We start from the raw sequence: 18,127 nt of genomic DNA, 5'->3' as shown, positions 1-18,127 counted from the left end.
TATATCTTTTTTAATGTTATAAAATTATCTGGGGGAGGTACAGAGATAAGTCATTAATAGATCTTTGTAGACTCATCATCAATACAAATGGAGCACTTTAAGAAAATTAAAAGTATTTTGAAAACAAATTAACCTTTAATTCCTTTGAAATGGTATATTAAGAATGTTCCATGTTATAAAGAGGTATTTTAATTGTTGTTGAATACACTTAAAAATGCTCTTTCTCTCCTGTTTTGTCACATTTCTTTAGACAGGATTACGATGAAATGGTTGGAGAATGCTGGCTACAGAGTGCCAGAGTAGCTAGAAAGGCCGGTCACCACCAGACAGCCTATAACGCTCTGCTCAATGCTGGCGAATCACGACTTGCTGAACTATATGTGGAAAGGGCAAAGTGGCTATGGTCCAAGGTAACACCAAGGGAATGTCATCATTCATGTGTATTCTTTTGCAGGTTATGTAATTCTTAGAAAGGCCTGCATGGGAGATAATTCCTAATCTAGATTCAGAACCCTCTTTTTCTGTCACCTTTCTTCATCATTTATCTGTCATAATTGGGAAGGAACTGTTTCTTCTATCCTGAAGTCCCTAAGTGTTTTTCCATTTCAAGACTGAAAGTGTAGTTCTTTCAATTTTTACCTGTTTTTCATTATTTTCGTGAGGGAAGTGACCCATTTTACTTTAATTTAACCTTCTATACATATAAAGGGTGTATATAATAAGAACGCAAAAGAATATTTGTTAAATGAATACAACATTGTCCTTACATCCTTGGCAGATAAATAATTTTATGTGGACTTATCAGTATTCACTTCTAAATAATATAGCCTGTTAGGAAGGGCTTAGCTTCAGAAAAAATGTTTCCAGCAATTCTCAGATTGAAGCTACAGTAATGAGAAAGGGCTTTTTAAATGTCTTAACTTGCAAGGTTTATGTCCCAGATTTAAATGGCTATTACTTACATATCTCCTCATGCTTGCCACCAGTTTAGTATTAGTGGTAGGCATAGTGTATTCTGAAATTGACATTTACCAAATGACATTTACCAATTATAGTTGATGCCACCTATGATCGCACCAACTTCATGTTAGTTGAGAAAAGACAAGAGAGGAGATATTTCCTGGATGGGAAGTGAAAATAATAATTCAGACCACATTAGTCAGTACCTGGTCAGTTTCCGAGCTTGTGCTATTTTATATGTTGTAATACCTTAAACACAATATGTTAAAAATGTAACTCATCATTTAATATTCAATGTCTCTTTCTCCTCCCATATTCCAATTTGTCTAAGTAGGACTCAGTTACATTCTCTTATCCAAGGCAGAAATCAGGGCATCATCTTGAACTTCTTACTCTCCCTCACTTTCCACATCCAGTTGGAGACTAAATCTACCTTAGAAATGTCTTTTGAATTCTCTTCCTCTAATTTGTCTCTGTTGGTTTTATTCATTCCATTTATAGCCTATAACAATAGCCTTTTTTGCAGTCTCCCCATTTTTCTGTAATTACTGCAGTCTGCGGTGTTTCTAAAATTCAGGTGGAATCCTATTGCTCCCTGATTAAAATCCTTCAAAGTATTCCTTTTTTAAAAAACATATGTTTTTTGCCCTGGCCAGTTAGGCTCAGGGGTTAGAGCGTTGGCCTGTGGACCAGAGAATCCCGGGCTCAGTTCCCACTAAGGGTACGTACCTCGGTTGCAGTTTGTCCCCAGTCCCATTTGGGATCATGTGGGTGGCAGCCAGTCGATGTGTCTCTCTTACATCTATATTTCTCTCTCTCTCTTTCTGCCTCTCTCCCTCCCACTCTATCTGAAGATAAATGCAAAGAAAAAAAAAAATGTCCTCAGGTGAGGATTAAAAAAAATAATAATATATATGTTTTTTAATTGATTTTTTTAGCGAGAGGAAGGAAGAGAGAGATCGAAACATCAATGTGAGAGAGAAACATCAATTGACTGCCTCCTGCACACCCCCTACTGGGGATCAAGCCTGAAACTGGGGCATGTTCCTGATGGAGAATCAAACCAGGACTTCTCAGTCCATGGGACGATACTCAATCCACTGAGCCACACGGGCTGGGCTTCAAAGTATTCTTTATGCCTCTAGGATTAAGTCTGAACTCTAGAAAGTACACAAGGCCCTTTGTGATTGAGTCCTAGTCTACCTCTTCAATTTCATGTGTTACTTTCTCATAAACCCTTTAGGCTTCAGCCAAAACCAAACTACTGACCTTTCTCCCAATTAAAATTATTTTTTCTTCTACCAAGAATATTTTTCACTGAATTCTCTGACAGGAAAATTTATGCTCATTCTTTAAGACCTAATTCAGGTCTTCTACATTTGGTAACCTTTCCTGACTGCTGCTCTCTTCCATTTTCCTATATTTGCAGGTGGATTTAGGGGACTTTGTTCATTTTACCCCATGATATCCATGTATATTCCTCTGTAAATAGCACTTAGCACACAGTGTTGTTTTATATAGTCTGTTTCCTCACTTGGCTATAAACTTTCTTAAACCAGAGATTTTGATTTATTCTTTGTTTATCCCGAGTCATATAGATACATCTTCAATTCCCTGCACTTTGACCATAAAATGAATGAGTAAATGAATATGAATTCTACACAAAATGAAGCAACACCTCTTTTTTAGGATTTTACTTTCATAGGATGGAAATAAGAGCTGAATGTGAAATTCAAGTGGATTTGTACATAAAATATCTAATGAACTTTAAATCCTAACAATTTTGTTTTTCAGAAAATGCAAATATGTTCTTAAATTAAAAGGCTTATTGTTGTCTTTATTTTTTATTTTAGGGTGATGTTCACCAGGCACTAATTGTTCTTCAAAAGGGTGTTGAATTATGTTTCCCCGAAAATAAAACTCCAACTGAGAGTAAGGACATGTTAATCAATGGTCGAGCTATGCTACTAGTAGGCCGATTTATGGAAGAAACAGCTAATTTTGAAAGCAATGCAGTTATGAAAAAATATAAGGCAAGTATATCTCTAATTGAATTTCAGTTAGGAACTCACTCTTTTTTGTTTTTGAAAATGGATAAAATTATTTTAAAGTCCATACAGAAGAATACATATGTAAAAATAGCCAGGCACCCTGGCCAATGTAGCTCAGTTGGTTGAGAGTAGTCCTGTACACCAAAAGGTCGCCAGTTTGATTCCGGTCAGGGAACATGCCGGAGTTGCGGGCTCGATCCCCAGTAGGGGTTGTGCAGAAAGCAGCCGATTGATGTGTATCTCTCACATCAATGTTTCTCTCTCTCTCCCCTTCCCCTTTCCTCTCTCTCTAAAATCAGTAAAAAAACATTAAAAACTTATAGCCAGGAAACTTCTTTGACTTTTTAGTGAGTATGTTGCATAAGTATATAGCTGGAAAAACTATCACAAAGTAAATACACTTGTGAAACCATCATCCATATTGAGAAGTAGAATTAGCACTTCACAACCCACCCTTTCACCCTCATCCTCCAAAATTGACTACTCTAGCCTGAAAATTTTTGAGCACAGTATATACCTTCCTGACTAGTTACTAAGCTTTACATAGATGGTGTTGTGAGACAGTTACTTCTCAGCAACCCACAGGTCAAAAGAACAAATTGCAATAAGAATTAAAAATACTTTGAACTGAATGATAGTAAAAATATGACATATCAAAACCTGTGTGATGCAGCTAAAGCTATTCTTAAAATGTTACGTACATGTATTAGAAAAAAATAAAAGCTCAAAATTAATGAACCTAAATATCCACCTCAAAGAGTTAGAAAAGGAAACTGAAAAATTAAAAATAACAAAGAATGTCACCTGTCTGCTATGGTTCAGTTGATTGAGCATCATCCCATGTTCCAGGAGATCACAATTTTGATTCTGGGTCAAGGCACATTGCCAGGGTTTTGGGCTCAATACCCAGTAGGAGGCATGTAGGAGGCAGCCGATAGATGTTTCTCTCTAATGGATATTTCTAGATCTCTCTCCTTCTCCCTTCCTCTCTCTGAAATCAATAAAAAAACAAAAATAAAAATGAAAAATAATGTATAAGTTAGGAAATATAAAGTAAGAGCCAGTGCCTATAATTTGTGAGACGGGTTAAAAAGACAAAAAGTTCTAGATTTGCAGAGGAAGCCCCCTAAGTCTTTGGCTGAGTAAGGACCATGGTGCACATGCATAACTCGAAATTGTATGAGGCCCAGCTGGAAACAGCTGCTGAAGAAAGAACAATGATGGGGAACTATAAGAAGAACAATATTCAGAGGGCAAATAGGCTCATTGATGTAAATTATCAGTGTCAATCTCTCGGGACACAAAGAGGATAGAAAAAGGTAAAGTGTGACAAGTATATCTGGGGGAAACAGAATAATTAGCATATGTATCAAGACTTATGAAGGTATAATAATTTAAGATGATTTTATATTCATGTAAGGTTAGACAAATAAACCAATAGGACAGACAACCCAGAAACAGATTCCTGATAATACTATAGAATAGTGAGGAATAGTCTTTTCAGTAAATGGTGGTGTGTCATTTGGATATCTTACAGGGAAAGAAAACTTGATCTCTTCTTTACACCATAAACAAAAATAAATTTCAGGTAGATTGTAGATCTAAGTGTGAAAAAAAAATAATAAAGCGCCTAAAATATAATATAGGAGAGTATCTTCAAACCAAGGGTAAGACAGGACTTCTTCAACAGACCAAAAACATTTAACTATAAAAGAAACAATTGATAAATTTCATTAAATTAAAATTATGAATTTCTGACTAACAAAAAAATACGATTAAGAGTGTAGAGGCAATGTTTATAATACATAAATAATAAGAAAATTACAGAAAACTAAATTAAAAATTTTTATTTATTTATTGATTTTTAGAGAGGAAGGAAGAGAGAAACATCAGTTTGTTGCTCCACTTATTTATACATTCATCAGTCGATTCTTGTATGTGCCCTGACTGGGGATTGAACCTGCAATGTTGGCGCATTTGGACAGTGCTCTAACCAACTGAGCTATTCAGCCAGGGCCAGACAACTAAATTTTGAAATAGTATAGAAGATTTCACAGAACTAAATGTATAAATGACTCCCAAAAAGAAAAAAGAAACATGTTGAATGTAGTAGAAAGGAATAGATGTAAATTAAAAACATTAGCATTACAGTAAAACCTTGATATAACGGACTAACTCGGATAAGGGGATGTCCATTAAAGCAGAAAGTCTGTCATGTAATAAAGTAGGTTTTCCAAATGTGTATGTTAAAAATTTGACAAATTAGTTACTTTGCCTGTTTTTACTTATGTACACAATGTATGTAATTAAAATTAATTATGTATGAAAACTTTAATTTCACAAAATTTTCTATATGTATTACAGTAATTTTAAATTTATACTGAATAGGTCTAGTAAATGAGTGCATTCACTGGAATAAACAAATACACACTTAGTGCACATGGGAACATCTGTTGGCATGAGTTAAAACTGCTGCAGAAAGTCACGCCACGCAGGAACATAACCAAACCTTGCACAGTGCGGTGTGATCACATGCTAATCATTCGCAGAACATTGCTTATAAGTAGTGACTCTTGGATTTATATAGTAGACTGTAGTTGTAGATATATAATATTTATTTATGTTTGTGAAATTACTATACTGTTTTTTCCAACATATGGCCTATTTGCTAAAATTTGTTAAAAATAACAGTGAGCCCTGGCTGGTTTGTCTCAGTGGTTAGTGCACCAGCCCGCAGACCAGAGAGGCCCAAGTTCGGTTCCTCTTAAGGGCACGTACCTCAGTTGCAGTTTGTCCCCGGCCCCAGTTGGGGTCATGTGGGTAGCAACCAGTTGATGTGTCTCTCGCATCGATGTTTCTCTCTTTTCCTCCCTCTCTCCCTCCCACTGTATCTAAAGATGAATGCAAAAATGTCCTCGGGTGAGGAAAAAAAACAAACTGAATTAATAACAATAAAACCTTGTTTATTTAATTATTAGCAAATCTTGGTTAAAAACATTTAAAAATTAATTAGGGTATTAATTTTCACATATGACATACAGACTGGAAATTTTGTTCCCTAAATCTGAAGTTCATTAAATTGAGGTCTGAAAGATCAAGGCTTTACTGTACAAGATAACACTATATATCTGCCAGAATGCCTAAAATTATAAGATTGACCATTGCAAATGTTAGAAGGACTATATTACATTTAGACTTATAAAATGCTGCTGGAAGTATAATTTAAAAGACATTTTGACATTTTCTACTAAAGGTACTAATACTATTACCTATCCACTGTATCAGTATTCAACATGTCTCCATAGGACATGCACAAAAATGTTTATACTAACATTATTTGTAGCTTTTAAACTGGAAGTAACTCAAATGTCAGTTGGTAATAGAATGGATAAATAAATTGTAGTATATTCATATAATATAGTAATATATATATAGCAATGAAAACCAACAAACCAAAGTTACATGCAACAACTTAGATTGACCTCACAATCATAATGTCGAATGAAAAAAGTGAGATACAAAATAATACATGTAGTAGTATGACTCCATTTATATAAAGTTTAAAAATGGGCAAAACAAAATTATTGTATTAGAAATAAAGAAAGTAGTTGTCTTAGTTCGTTTGGGCTATTATAACAAACATACCATATACTGGGTGATTTAAACAACAGACATGTATTTCTTATCATTCTGGAGGTTGGGAAATCCAAGATCAAGGCACTAGCCACTTCTGTGTCTGGTGAGGGCTTGGTTCCTGGTTCATAGACTACCATGTTTTCATTATACTCTAACATGATGGAAGGGGCAAGGGAACTTTCTGGGGTCTCTTTTATAAGGGTTCCACCCTCATGAACTCATCACCTCCAAAAGGCCCACCTCCAGATAATATCACATTGGAAATTAGGCTTCAATTGGGTGGAGCAGGGTGGGGGACAAAAACATTCAGTCTATAGTAGTGGTTATTTTGGGAGAAAAGGAAAGGAGTAGTGATTGGGAGGGTGAATGGGGGAAACTCATGTTTCCGGAGTTCTTGTATGGGTTTTAGCACTTCGTATATGTAAGATTTATGTATTTTTCTGTATGTAAATTTCATTTTCAAAAGTGAACTTTTAAAACTTAAACCAGAAAGGAAGGAAGGTGGTAGAGAAGAGAAGAAGAAAGGAAGATGGAATGATGATAACAGCAGATTGAAAAATACTTATTTCGGGAGAAAACTGAATTAGTATTTTCCTTCACTTTGCTTCTCCTATGGCTAAATGGGAGAGGCACACAGGCTGTCTCATTCCTGTGGCTGGTTTGGGCATGTTAATCCAGCCAGCATCTGTTCCATACATCTAAGCATGTCATTCCTCTCTCAAAAGGCTTGTTCCTGGACTTAACTCTGTTCTCAAAGTTTCTTGAATTAAGAGTAGAAATTGGGCCCTAGCCTGTTTGGCTCAGCGGTTAGAGTGCCGGCCCTTGGACCAGAGAGTCCCTGGTTTAGTTCCCGGTAAGGGTACGTACCTCCATTGAAGTTTGTCCTCGACCCTGGTTGGGGTTTTGTGGGTGGTAAATAGTCGACATGTCTCTCTCACATCGATGTTTCTCTCTCTTTTCCTCCTCTCTTTCCTTCCTCCTCTCTCTCCCGCTCTATCTGAAGATAAATGTAAAAATGTCCTCAGGTGAGAATAAAAAAAAAAAAAAAAAAAAAAGAGTGGAAATTGGCCTTGGCTGGTTTGGATCAGCAGTTAGAGTGTCAGCCTGCAGACCAGAGAAAGTGGAAATTGATTTAAAGAAAATGTTTTTAGTCAGCCATGCTGTGTATTTTCCATTATGTTTCAAATAATATTATTAAAAATTAATAAACCAAAGAGATATTTAAAGGGAAAGGAAATGACAAAGGAGAGTGAGTAGGAGTGGTCAGAAAGATGGGAGAAAACTTTGAAGTTGTGTCCTCAGGAAAGTCAAGGGAAGAAAGTGTTTCAGAGAGAAAATGGGTAAACAACAGAAATAGATGCTAAAGAGAGTTCAAATGAGATCAGACTTGGAAAATATCTCTTGGATGTATGTAGCTACTTTGTTAAAAAAATTTTTTTTTCCTTTATTGATTTTAGAGAGAGGAATGGAGGGTGGCAATGAGAGAGAAAGATCAGTGTAAGAGAGACACATCAATTGGTTGCCTCCCACACAACGCCAACCAGGGCTGGTGATCAAACCTCCATCCCAGGTATGTGCCCTCGACTGGGAATCAAACCCATGACCCTTAGGTACACAGGCTGATGCTCTAACCGCTCAGCCAAACCAGACAGGGCTTAAGGAGCTGCTTTGTAGAGGGATGAAAACTGAAGCCTGAAAGAAATAGTTTGAAGGCAATACTCATATCTGATCAAGTAGATTTCAAAATGAAGGCCATAACTAGAGACAAAGAAGGCCACTACATAACACTGAAAAGATCTAACCAATAGGAAGATATAACCTTGGTAAACATATATACATCCAATATAGGAGCACCAACATATATTAAAAATCTTCTGGAGGACTTCAAAGGAGAAATCAACACCAATACACTCATAGTAGGGGCCTTCAACACCCTGCTGACATCACTGGATAGATCATCTAGACAAAAAATTAACAAGAAAACACAGACTCTAAATGAAGCGCTAGATCAAATGGATTTCATAGATATCTACAGAGAATTACACCACAAAACTACAGAATACACATTCTTCTCAAGTGCACATAGGACATTCTTAAAGATAGACCACATGTTAGGGCACAAACTAAGTCTCTACAAGTTCAAGAAGATTGAAATCAGCCCTGGCTGGTTTGGCTCAGCGGTTAGAGCGTCGGCCTGCGGTCCTGTGAGACCCGGGTTCGGTTCCCGCTAAGGGCACGTACTTCGGTTGCTGTTTGTCCCCAGCCCTGGTTGGTTGTGCGGGTGGCAGCCACTCGATGTGTTCCTTTCACTTAGATGTTTCTCTGTCTCTCTCTGTTCCTCTCTCTCCCTCCCACTCTACCTGAACAAAAAATGGAAAAATGTCCTCGGGTGAGGATAAAAAGAAGATTGAAATCATATCAAGCATCTTCTCAGATCACAATGGCATGAAACTAGAAATCAATTGGAACAAGAACATGCAAAGACATTTGAACATATTTAGGCTGAATAGCATGTTACTGAACAGTGAATTGGTTACCATGGAGATCAAGGAAGAAATTAAAAACTTCCTGGATACCAATGAAAATGAATGCACAACAACACAAAATCTATGGAATGCAGCGAAAGCAATTCTGAGAGGAAAATTCATAGCACTATAGGCCTACCTCAAGAAGTAAGAAAAATTTCTAATAAACTATATAGCGTCACAACTGAAAGAACTAGAAAGCAAACAAAAAGAAAACCCCAGAGCAAGTAGAAGGAAGGAAATAATAAAGATCAGAGCAGAAATAAATGACATAGAGACCAAAAAAACAATTCAAAGGATCAATGAAACAAAGAGCTGGTTTTTCGAAAAGATAAACAAGATTGATGGACCCTTCACTAGACTCACCAAGAAACAAAGAGAACCCAAATACACAAAATCAGAAATGAAAGAGGAGAAATAATAACTGACACCACAGAAATACAAAGGATTGTTAACAAGTAGTATAAACAATTATATAGCAACAAATTCGACAATCTAAGTGAAATGGACAAATTTCTAGAAACACACAGTCTCCCAAAACTGAACCAGGAAAAGAGAAAAGTTGAACAGAACAGTTACAACAAAAGAAATTGAAGATGTAATGAAGACTCTCCCAGCAAACAAAAGCCTGGGCCCAGAAGGCTTCACAGGGGAATTTTTCCAAACATTCAAAGAACTAATACCCATTCTCCTCAAACTATTTCAAAAAATTTAAGAAGGAAGACTTCTAAACTCGTTTTATGAGGTCAGCATAATTCTAATTCCAAAACCAGAAAAAGACACTACAAAGAAAGAAAACTACAGGCCAATATCCCTGATGAACATAGACGCCAAAATCCTGAACAAAATACCAGTAAATTGAATCCAGCAATACATGAAAAAAATTATTCACCATGACCAAGTGGGATTCATCCTGCGGATGCAAGGCTGGCACAATATTTTCAAATCAATAAATGTGATACACCACATAAACAAAATGAAAGCTAAAAATCATATGATCATATCCATAGATGCTGAAAAAGCATTTGACAAAATCCAGCACCCATTTCTGATAAAAACGCTCAGCAATCTGGGAATAGAAGGATCATATCTCGATATAATAAAGGCCTTATATGAAAGACCTACAGTCAACATCATACTCAATGGGCAAAAACTAAAAGCATTTCCCTTAAGAACAGGAACAAGACAAGGATGTCAATTTTTGCCACTCTTATTTAACATACTACTGGAAGTCTTAGCCACAGCAATCAGACAGAAGAAAAAAATAAAAGGGATCCATACTGGAAAGGAGGAAGTGAAACTGTCATTATTCGCAGATGACATGATACTATACGTAGAAAACCCCAAAGACTCTATCAAAAATTTACTAGACCTAATAAATGAATTTGGCAAAGTAGCAGGATACAAAACGTCAAGAATTCAACAGCATTCTTAAACACCAATGATGAACTCACAGAAAGAGAAACTAAAAAAAGATCCCATTTACCATCGCAGCAAAAAAATTAGGATACCTAGGAATAAACTTAACCAAAGAAATAAAGGACCTATTCGCAGAAAACTACAGGTCATTGAAAAAAGAAATAGAGGAAGATATAAAAAAGTGGAAGCACATACCCTGTTCATGGATTGGAAGAATTAACATCATTAAAATGTCCATCCTACCCAAAGCAATCTATAGATTCAATGCAATCCCCATCAAAATACCAACGACATACTTCACAGAACTAGAACAAATACTTCAAAAAGTTCATATGGAACCAAAAAAGACCTCGAATAGCTACAGCAATCTTGAAAAAGAAGAACAAAATTGGAGGGATCACATTACCAGATTTCAGGTTATACTACAAAGCCACTGTAATCATAACAGCCTGGTACTGGCACAAGAACAGGCATATAGACCAGTGGAACAGAACTGAAAATCCAGAAATGGACCCAAGGCAATATGCTCAATTAATATTCGACAAAGGTGGCAAGAGCATACAGTGGAGTAAGGACAGCCTCTTTAATAAATGGTGTTGGGAAAATTGGACAGCTACATGTAAAAATATGAAACTAGACCATCAACTTACACCATACACAAGACTAAAATCAAAATGGATAATAGACTTAAATGTGACTTATGAATCCATAAAAATCTTAGAAGAAAATGTAAGTAACAAAATTTCAGACATCATACGCAACAGAATTTTCACTGAACATCATCTAAGGCAATAGAAACAAAGGAGAAAATGAACACATGGGACTACATTTACATCAAACTCAAAAGCTTCTGTACAGCAAAAGATACAATCATCAAAATGGAAAGGCAACCCACTCTATGGGAGACCGTAATTGCCAACGAAACATCAGTTAAGGGGTTAATTTCCAATGTATATATAGAGTGCTCATATAACTCAACAAAAGGAAGACAAAGAACCCAATTAAAAAATGGGCAGAAGAACTAGACACCTCTCCAAACAGGATATACAAATGGCTTAAAGACATATGAAGAAATGCTCAGCATCACTAATCATCAGAGAGATGCAAATTAAAACAACAATGAGCTATCACCTCACACCTGTCAGAATGGCCACCATCAACACATCATCAAACAAGTGTTAGCGAGGGTGTGGAGAAAATGCGCTGACTGAGAAAGATGGCTTCTGTGGTGTGGGGGAATGACTCAGCACAGGGATCCTGGTGGCTGACCTCTCAGTTCTCTCCCAGAGCTGCCAACCACAGACTGTCCTCATGCAGCTCTAGTCCACTCTGTCCTCCCCCACCAGAACCCAGGGTGACTGGCTGCAAATGAAATTTTGTGCTTTGGCCTTTAAATGCTGGCATTTCTAGCTGTCTCTTCCTCTTGGGCAGAAAGCCCGCTGCTTTCCACAGCCAGATTCTATGTGGGCACTCTTTTTCCCAATCCTGGTGCTCTGGGCTGGGATTCCTGGCTTAGTGTTTAGATGCCACACTTCTCAGGAAGAACCCTTCTCAGCTGATACATCCTTCTAGAACTTCAGATGCTGCCCATGAATGCCTGGCCAGCTCTCTTGTGCCTCTTCCACTCCTACCATTCTCGATGTGGCCCTTTGTAAGTTTTTAGTAATAAGGCTTCTCTCCAGCTAGTCTTCAGTTGGTTATTCAGGATGATTTATCTCTACTTTAGTTGTAATTCCAGTTTGGTCCTGAGAGGAGGTGAGTGTAGCTTCTACCTAATCTGCTGCCATCTTGGATCTCCCAAGATATATAATATTTATGAAACCACAGTTTTATGCTTTTAAACTCCTGTCCTTTTCTGTGATTTGATATTATCTCTCCTCCCTTTGAGATTTTTTTCCTTGTTGTTAATCCTTACCTGAGGATATTTTTTTTAAACTGATTTTTAGATAGAGTGGAAGGGAAGGAGGGAGGGAGAGAGAGAGGAAAAAAAAATCAATGTGAGAGAGACACATCGATTGGTTGCCTCCACATGACCCTGACCAGGGCCAGGGATCAAACCTGCAACCCTTCTTCCTTGGGCCGATGCTCTAATGCTGAGCCAAGCCAGCCAGGGCTCCTTTGAGTTTTTTTAACAATGAAAATATACACATACACGCATATTTAAAATACTGTAATCCATCTAGAAATTATTTTGATGTATCATATAAAGTGGCAGTGTCAATGGAGTTTTCTTTTCCTAAATATCAAATTATCAGGAAATGATTACCAGTGGACAATCACCAGAACCTACCAGCCATCCTGAGAAAACATTTGTCAGAAAGTAGCTATTCCTTATTCACATCTAAGAGTCCGTCCGAATTTGCTCTGCCTCAATGTGGGTCTCATACTCTAGATCTCTAATCATCTATTCATATTTACTTCCCAGCATAGTGTGGGGTTTTCTGAGCTGAATATCCTGTGCTCTTTTTTTTAGGATGTGACCCTATTCCTGCCAGAGTGGGAGGATGGGCATTTCTACCTTGCTAAGTACTATGACAAACTGATGCCCATGGTCACAGACAATAAAATGGAAAAGCAGGGTGATCTCATTCGGTATATCGTCCTTCATTTTGGAAGGTGAGTGTGATAACTATGAGTTTGCTGATTAAATATGTCAGAGTAACTATTGATATTGAACTGTTATCACAGATCTTAGCATCTTCAGGATGTTTTCTGCTTTACTACTGATTCAACCTATCACATGATGTTAATTTTTACTTCCCTTTTAAAAATAATCATTTCAATGGAATAAGGCATGCATATCTTTTTAAAATTTGATAGTGCGGCCCTGGCCAGTTTGGCTCAGCGGTTAGAGCGTCCGCCTGCGGTCCGGAGAGACCCGGGTTCGGTTCCCGCTAGGGGCATGTACCTCGGTTGCAGTTTGTCCCCGGCCCTGGTTGGTCGTGCGGGTGGCAGCCACTCGATGTGTCCCTTTCACATCGATGTTTCCCTCTCTCTCTCTTCCTCTCTCTCCCTCCCACTCTATCTCTACAAAAAATGGAAAAATGTCCTCGGGTGAGGATAAAAAAAAAAAAAAAAAATTGATAGTGTGAAGAATGTGCAATGAAAATTAAGTGTCCTTCCCATTTCAGATCCTCATCCCTTGAGTTCCCCTCCCTAGAAAGCCAGAAGACCCTAAATCTAATGTATTTAATGGTTGTATTTAATTGCCAGTGGAATCTTTCCTTCTAGCCCATTTTAGTAAGAAGTAGTATATGAAAATGGGTTTGACATCAGACTTGTAGAAAAGGCTTATCTCTTAAACTAGATAACAGGTGAAATAATAACTTAATTTCATATATTAGTATATTATAGTCAAGTAGTGTATTATCTCATGCCTAATGTTTATGTTATCACAAACTATTAATCCCTAACAAGTAATGATGGTATTTCACTCATTGTTTTTATCTTGCTCATTACCATTGTTTTACATTTAAGGGTAACTTATTTCGAAACAATACATCTATTTGAAGTTGCCTATTATTAGGTATTTTGACTTCTCAGTTTAATTTGTTCAGGAATCAAAGCAATATTTGTTCTTTGGTGGTAGGACCAATGCAAGGCTAGCCGGGCTTTTCTTCCCAAAATGGAATTCAAATTTTATAAAATCCAAACCTAATTTTATTTATTAATGATTATTAATTGCTTGTTATAGAGGCAGAATTTCTGGCACATAGGTGTTTTGAAATGGAAGCATAAATAGTGAATAGTTATTTTTCTTTTCTAAAATATAATAGCTTTCATTTACTCTTTATTAGAAGTATATATATTATGTATTGGTATATAGAATTTAATAGATTTCTTCTAAAACAGAGTCCTTAACTTAGAGTCTTTGATGTGCATAACACTGTTAGGTATAGTATACTTATAAATATCATAAGTATAGTTTAAGAAAGTAAGGCAACTTCAGAACATATTTAATCTATAGCGATTAAACTAAAACATTTGGATGTTTAAGGAGTACAATCAGCTATTGATATTTATTTATAATCTTCTTAATGATTGAATTATTGCTAATTAAGCATCAGTATTTGCCATTAGGGAATGCCAATCCAATTAGATAGAGAAACCTTAAGCACATAAAACATTTAAATAATGGTGTGTAATAGAATATGTGATCAGGTAGCAAAATAAATAGTATAAATATCTTAATGATATTAGCAAGATACCAAAAATGAACCAGACGCGTCCAGAAGTCATGAATGTTGGGCAAACCTGAAATGAAAACTCAAGTCCCTGGCTTCATTACTTGAAAAGTATACCTTTTTATACTGCATTGCTGTACAGAAAGAAGTCTGGTAGGTCTCATGAAGAAGATAGGATTCGAAAGATAATTAAGATCAAGAAGGAGAGGACATTACTAACTTTTTGCAGATTTGGCAGAGATACAGGGTTTGAATGGATTATTCAGAGAATTGTGAGGAAATTGGACTTGATGGAAGATATATGCTGGTGAGTAGTAAGAGTAAGATTGGAAAGTTATAAAGAAACAAGACTAAATATTTGAATCCTGGGCAGAGTTGTTTATATGATCTTAATATATAGGTAGTTGATTAATGTTTTTGAATGGGAAGAGCGTGGTAAAACTAGAATTTAAGGAATATTAGTCTGGAATTTATTGAAGGAAAGAAATGTAGAATTAGGGAGACTAAGTTATTATAGTTTTCCAGAAATTGAGTGATTGGGCTGACCTAGGCTTATAGCCATGGAATGCAATTGAAGGCACAGATACTATGGACAATTTGAAAGAAGTATTGACAGGATTTTGACTAGGTCATAACTTGTATTAATTTTAGTACAGGCAATATAAAGCTTAGTAATACAGTAGAAAAAAAATAGGAGAGGAGTCAAAAGAACTTCTGCTAGGAAGAAATAATGATACCATAATTTTTGTCAGAAGGCTATATATTACTCAAGTATTAATTTAAATCTTAAAATTTTAATTTATATAACAGAAACAAAGAACACTATGTTAATAATCTTCTCTGTATGATTGCAGATCTCTGCAGTATGGAAATCAATTCATATATCAGTCAATGCCACGGATGTTGTCACTATGGCTTGATTTTGGTGCTAAGGCATATGAATGGGAAAAAGGTATAATTTTGTATGTAAGATTTTAAGGAACCAAGAATAATTATAATTTTGAATGAAGTCAGATTTTGCTTGATAGTTTAACTTTTTAAAAACTAGGAATGAATTTTATAAGATTTTATAAATTTTAAAAAGTCAGCTGTAATTGAAAAATATATTTTAAAAATATTTTATATAGCCCTGGCCGGTTTGGCTCAGCAGTTGGAGCATCGGCCTGCGGCCCAGAGAGTCCCGGGTTCGGTTCCTGCTAGTGTATATATATATATATATTTTATATAAGTGTGAACAAGCAACTAAATGGTAAAAAGGGCCTTGGCCAGTGTAGCTGAGTTGGTTGGGTGTTGTCTGGTGCACCGAGGGGTTGCCAGTTGGATCACTGATCCATGCATGTGTCTGGGTTGTAGGCATGATCCCTAGTGAGGGGGGTGTGCAGGAGTGGCTGATTAATGTTGTGTTCTCATATCGGTGTATCTCTCTCTCTGAAAATCAATTTTAAAAAAATTTTAATAGGGAAAGCCCTGGCCAATGTTGCTCAGTGGTTAGAACATCGGCCCACATACCAGAGGGTCACAGGTTCAAGTCCCAGTCAAGGGCAGGTACCTAGGTTGCAGGTCAATCCCCTGTTGGGATGCATGCAGGAGGCATCCAACTGATGTGCCTCTCTCACTTCGATGTTGTTTTTTTCTCTCCTCTCTTTCTCCTCTCCCTTCCACTCTCTAAAAATCATGGAAAAAAGATCCTTGGGTGAGGAGTAACAAAAAAAATAAAATAAAAAAGGGGTAAAGACTAAAACATAGACTTTTAAAATTAAAATATGGTAAATTTACAATTTATAATATTATATTAATTTCATTTATACAGCATAGTAATTCAGCATTTGTATACCTAACAAAGTGATCACCATGATTAGTCTGGTACCCATCTGTCACTGTACAAAATTATTATAATATTTATACTATTTTCTGTATACTGTACATTACATCTCCATGACTTATTTATTTTATAATTGTAAATTTGTACCTCTTATTCTCCTTCATCTTTTTCTCCCTTCCCCCTACTTCCCTCCCCGCTGGCAATCATAAGTTTGTTGTCTGCATCTATGAATCTGTTTCTGTTTTGTTTTATTTGTTGGTTTTATTTTTTAAATACTTAAACATAGACTTTTTAAGTAGTTGCAGTTCAGGTTCTGCAACTGAAAATCTGCTCACTCCTTGATGAAGCTAACAGAAACTGAAAAATATTAGTTTAAGCCAAATAATTTACCATAAAGTTACAATGGATTATAGCTTATTGTTTGTTTATAATGAAAATTAATGCCCCTTAAATTTTTCAATGGCTCTAAATATTTTTTCCTGCTCGGACAGAGAAAAGTATATTTTCACAAATTGGCACATGACCTGGTTTTGTACATAAAAAGAATACACTGTCGTTCCTCTTTGTCCATGGGGAGACATTCTAGGACCACCAGTGGATGCCTGAAACCACGGATAGTACCAAACCCTAATCAACTTCTTTAACTCTGTTGGAAATATGGCAGCAGCTTCTTCATTGGTAGACATAGCCTCTCCAGTAATTTATATATTTTTCAGTCCAAGTCTATTCCTAAATCAGTGTAACCATCCCTTACTGGCAGTAAATGGCTTGGCATCACTCATTTCAGAGTATCCATTGCTAAAGTCTTTTTATGGGCTCATTGCTTGCTAGTGCAACATGTTGCTATCAATCAGAACAGGTTTTCTCTTCCTGTCTTCCACCCACAAATTTAATGCCTTTTCTAACTAAGCACATCTCACATACCGTGGCTGTAACTTTTGCAGCTTGAGGTGCGATAGTAAACTAGCACAACTTTATTTTTTTTTCTTTAAAACTTCATGGAGTCTTCTTACTGTAGGTGTTAGCAGCCTCAGCATATGATAGTTTTTCTTTCCATATTGTTGAGAATTTTTACTTTTTCATTTAAAAGAAGCATTTTAGGGCTTCTCTTTGGCATATATGAATTGCCAGGGTCAGTACTCCTGTGCCTTGGGGCCGTTATCAAGTAAAATAAGGGTTGCTTGAACTCATGCACTGCAATACTGCACCAGTTGATCTGATAAGTGAGAGAGCTACCAAGTGACCAGCAAGTACAGGTGAAGAAGCTGGACAAAGGGATGAATCATGTCCTGGGGATGGAATGAAATTTCATCACATTAATCAGAATGTCATGCAATTTAAAACTTATGAATTGTTTATTTCAGGATTTTTTCATTTAATATTTTCAGACAGCAGTTGACTGCTGGTAACTGAAAATGTGGAAAGCAAAACTGTAGATAGAGGGGATTACTATGTATCTTAAAGCTGTTTTTAAAACAAAAATTTTCTTCTGTGGAATGAACTGATACACTGTTTTATTTTTTTAACTTC

At 36.4% G+C, this 18,127-nt stretch overlaps 1 protein-coding gene across 5 annotated transcripts in view; it reads left to right on the top strand.

Annotated features, from left to right (window-relative positions):
• The window catches only part of ATR (ATR serine/threonine kinase), a 126,981-nt gene that overhangs the window by 90,771 nt on the left and 18,083 nt on the right, over nt 1-18,127 (top strand). For all 5 annotated transcript variants that reach the window (XM_036242270.1, XM_036242272.1, XM_036242271.1 and 2 more), the window contains 4 exons: nt 251-410; nt 2,814-2,993; nt 13,065-13,207; nt 15,630-15,727. In XM_036242270.1, the coding sequence (XP_036098163.1) occupies nt 251-410; nt 2,814-2,993; nt 13,065-13,207; nt 15,630-15,727 (581 nt within the window). The remainder of the gene's footprint in view (nt 1-250; nt 411-2,813; nt 2,994-13,064; nt 13,208-15,629; nt 15,728-18,127) is intronic.

The sequence above is a fragment of the Molossus molossus genome, unplaced genomic scaffold, assembly GCF_014108415.1.
Source record: "Molossus molossus isolate mMolMol1 unplaced genomic scaffold, mMolMol1.p scaffold_m16_p_5, whole genome shotgun sequence".
NCBI lineage: Eukaryota > Metazoa > Chordata > Mammalia > Chiroptera > Molossidae > Molossus > Molossus molossus.
Note: the sequence above shows the minus strand (reverse complement) of the source record. Positions and strands in the feature narration are given on the sequence as shown.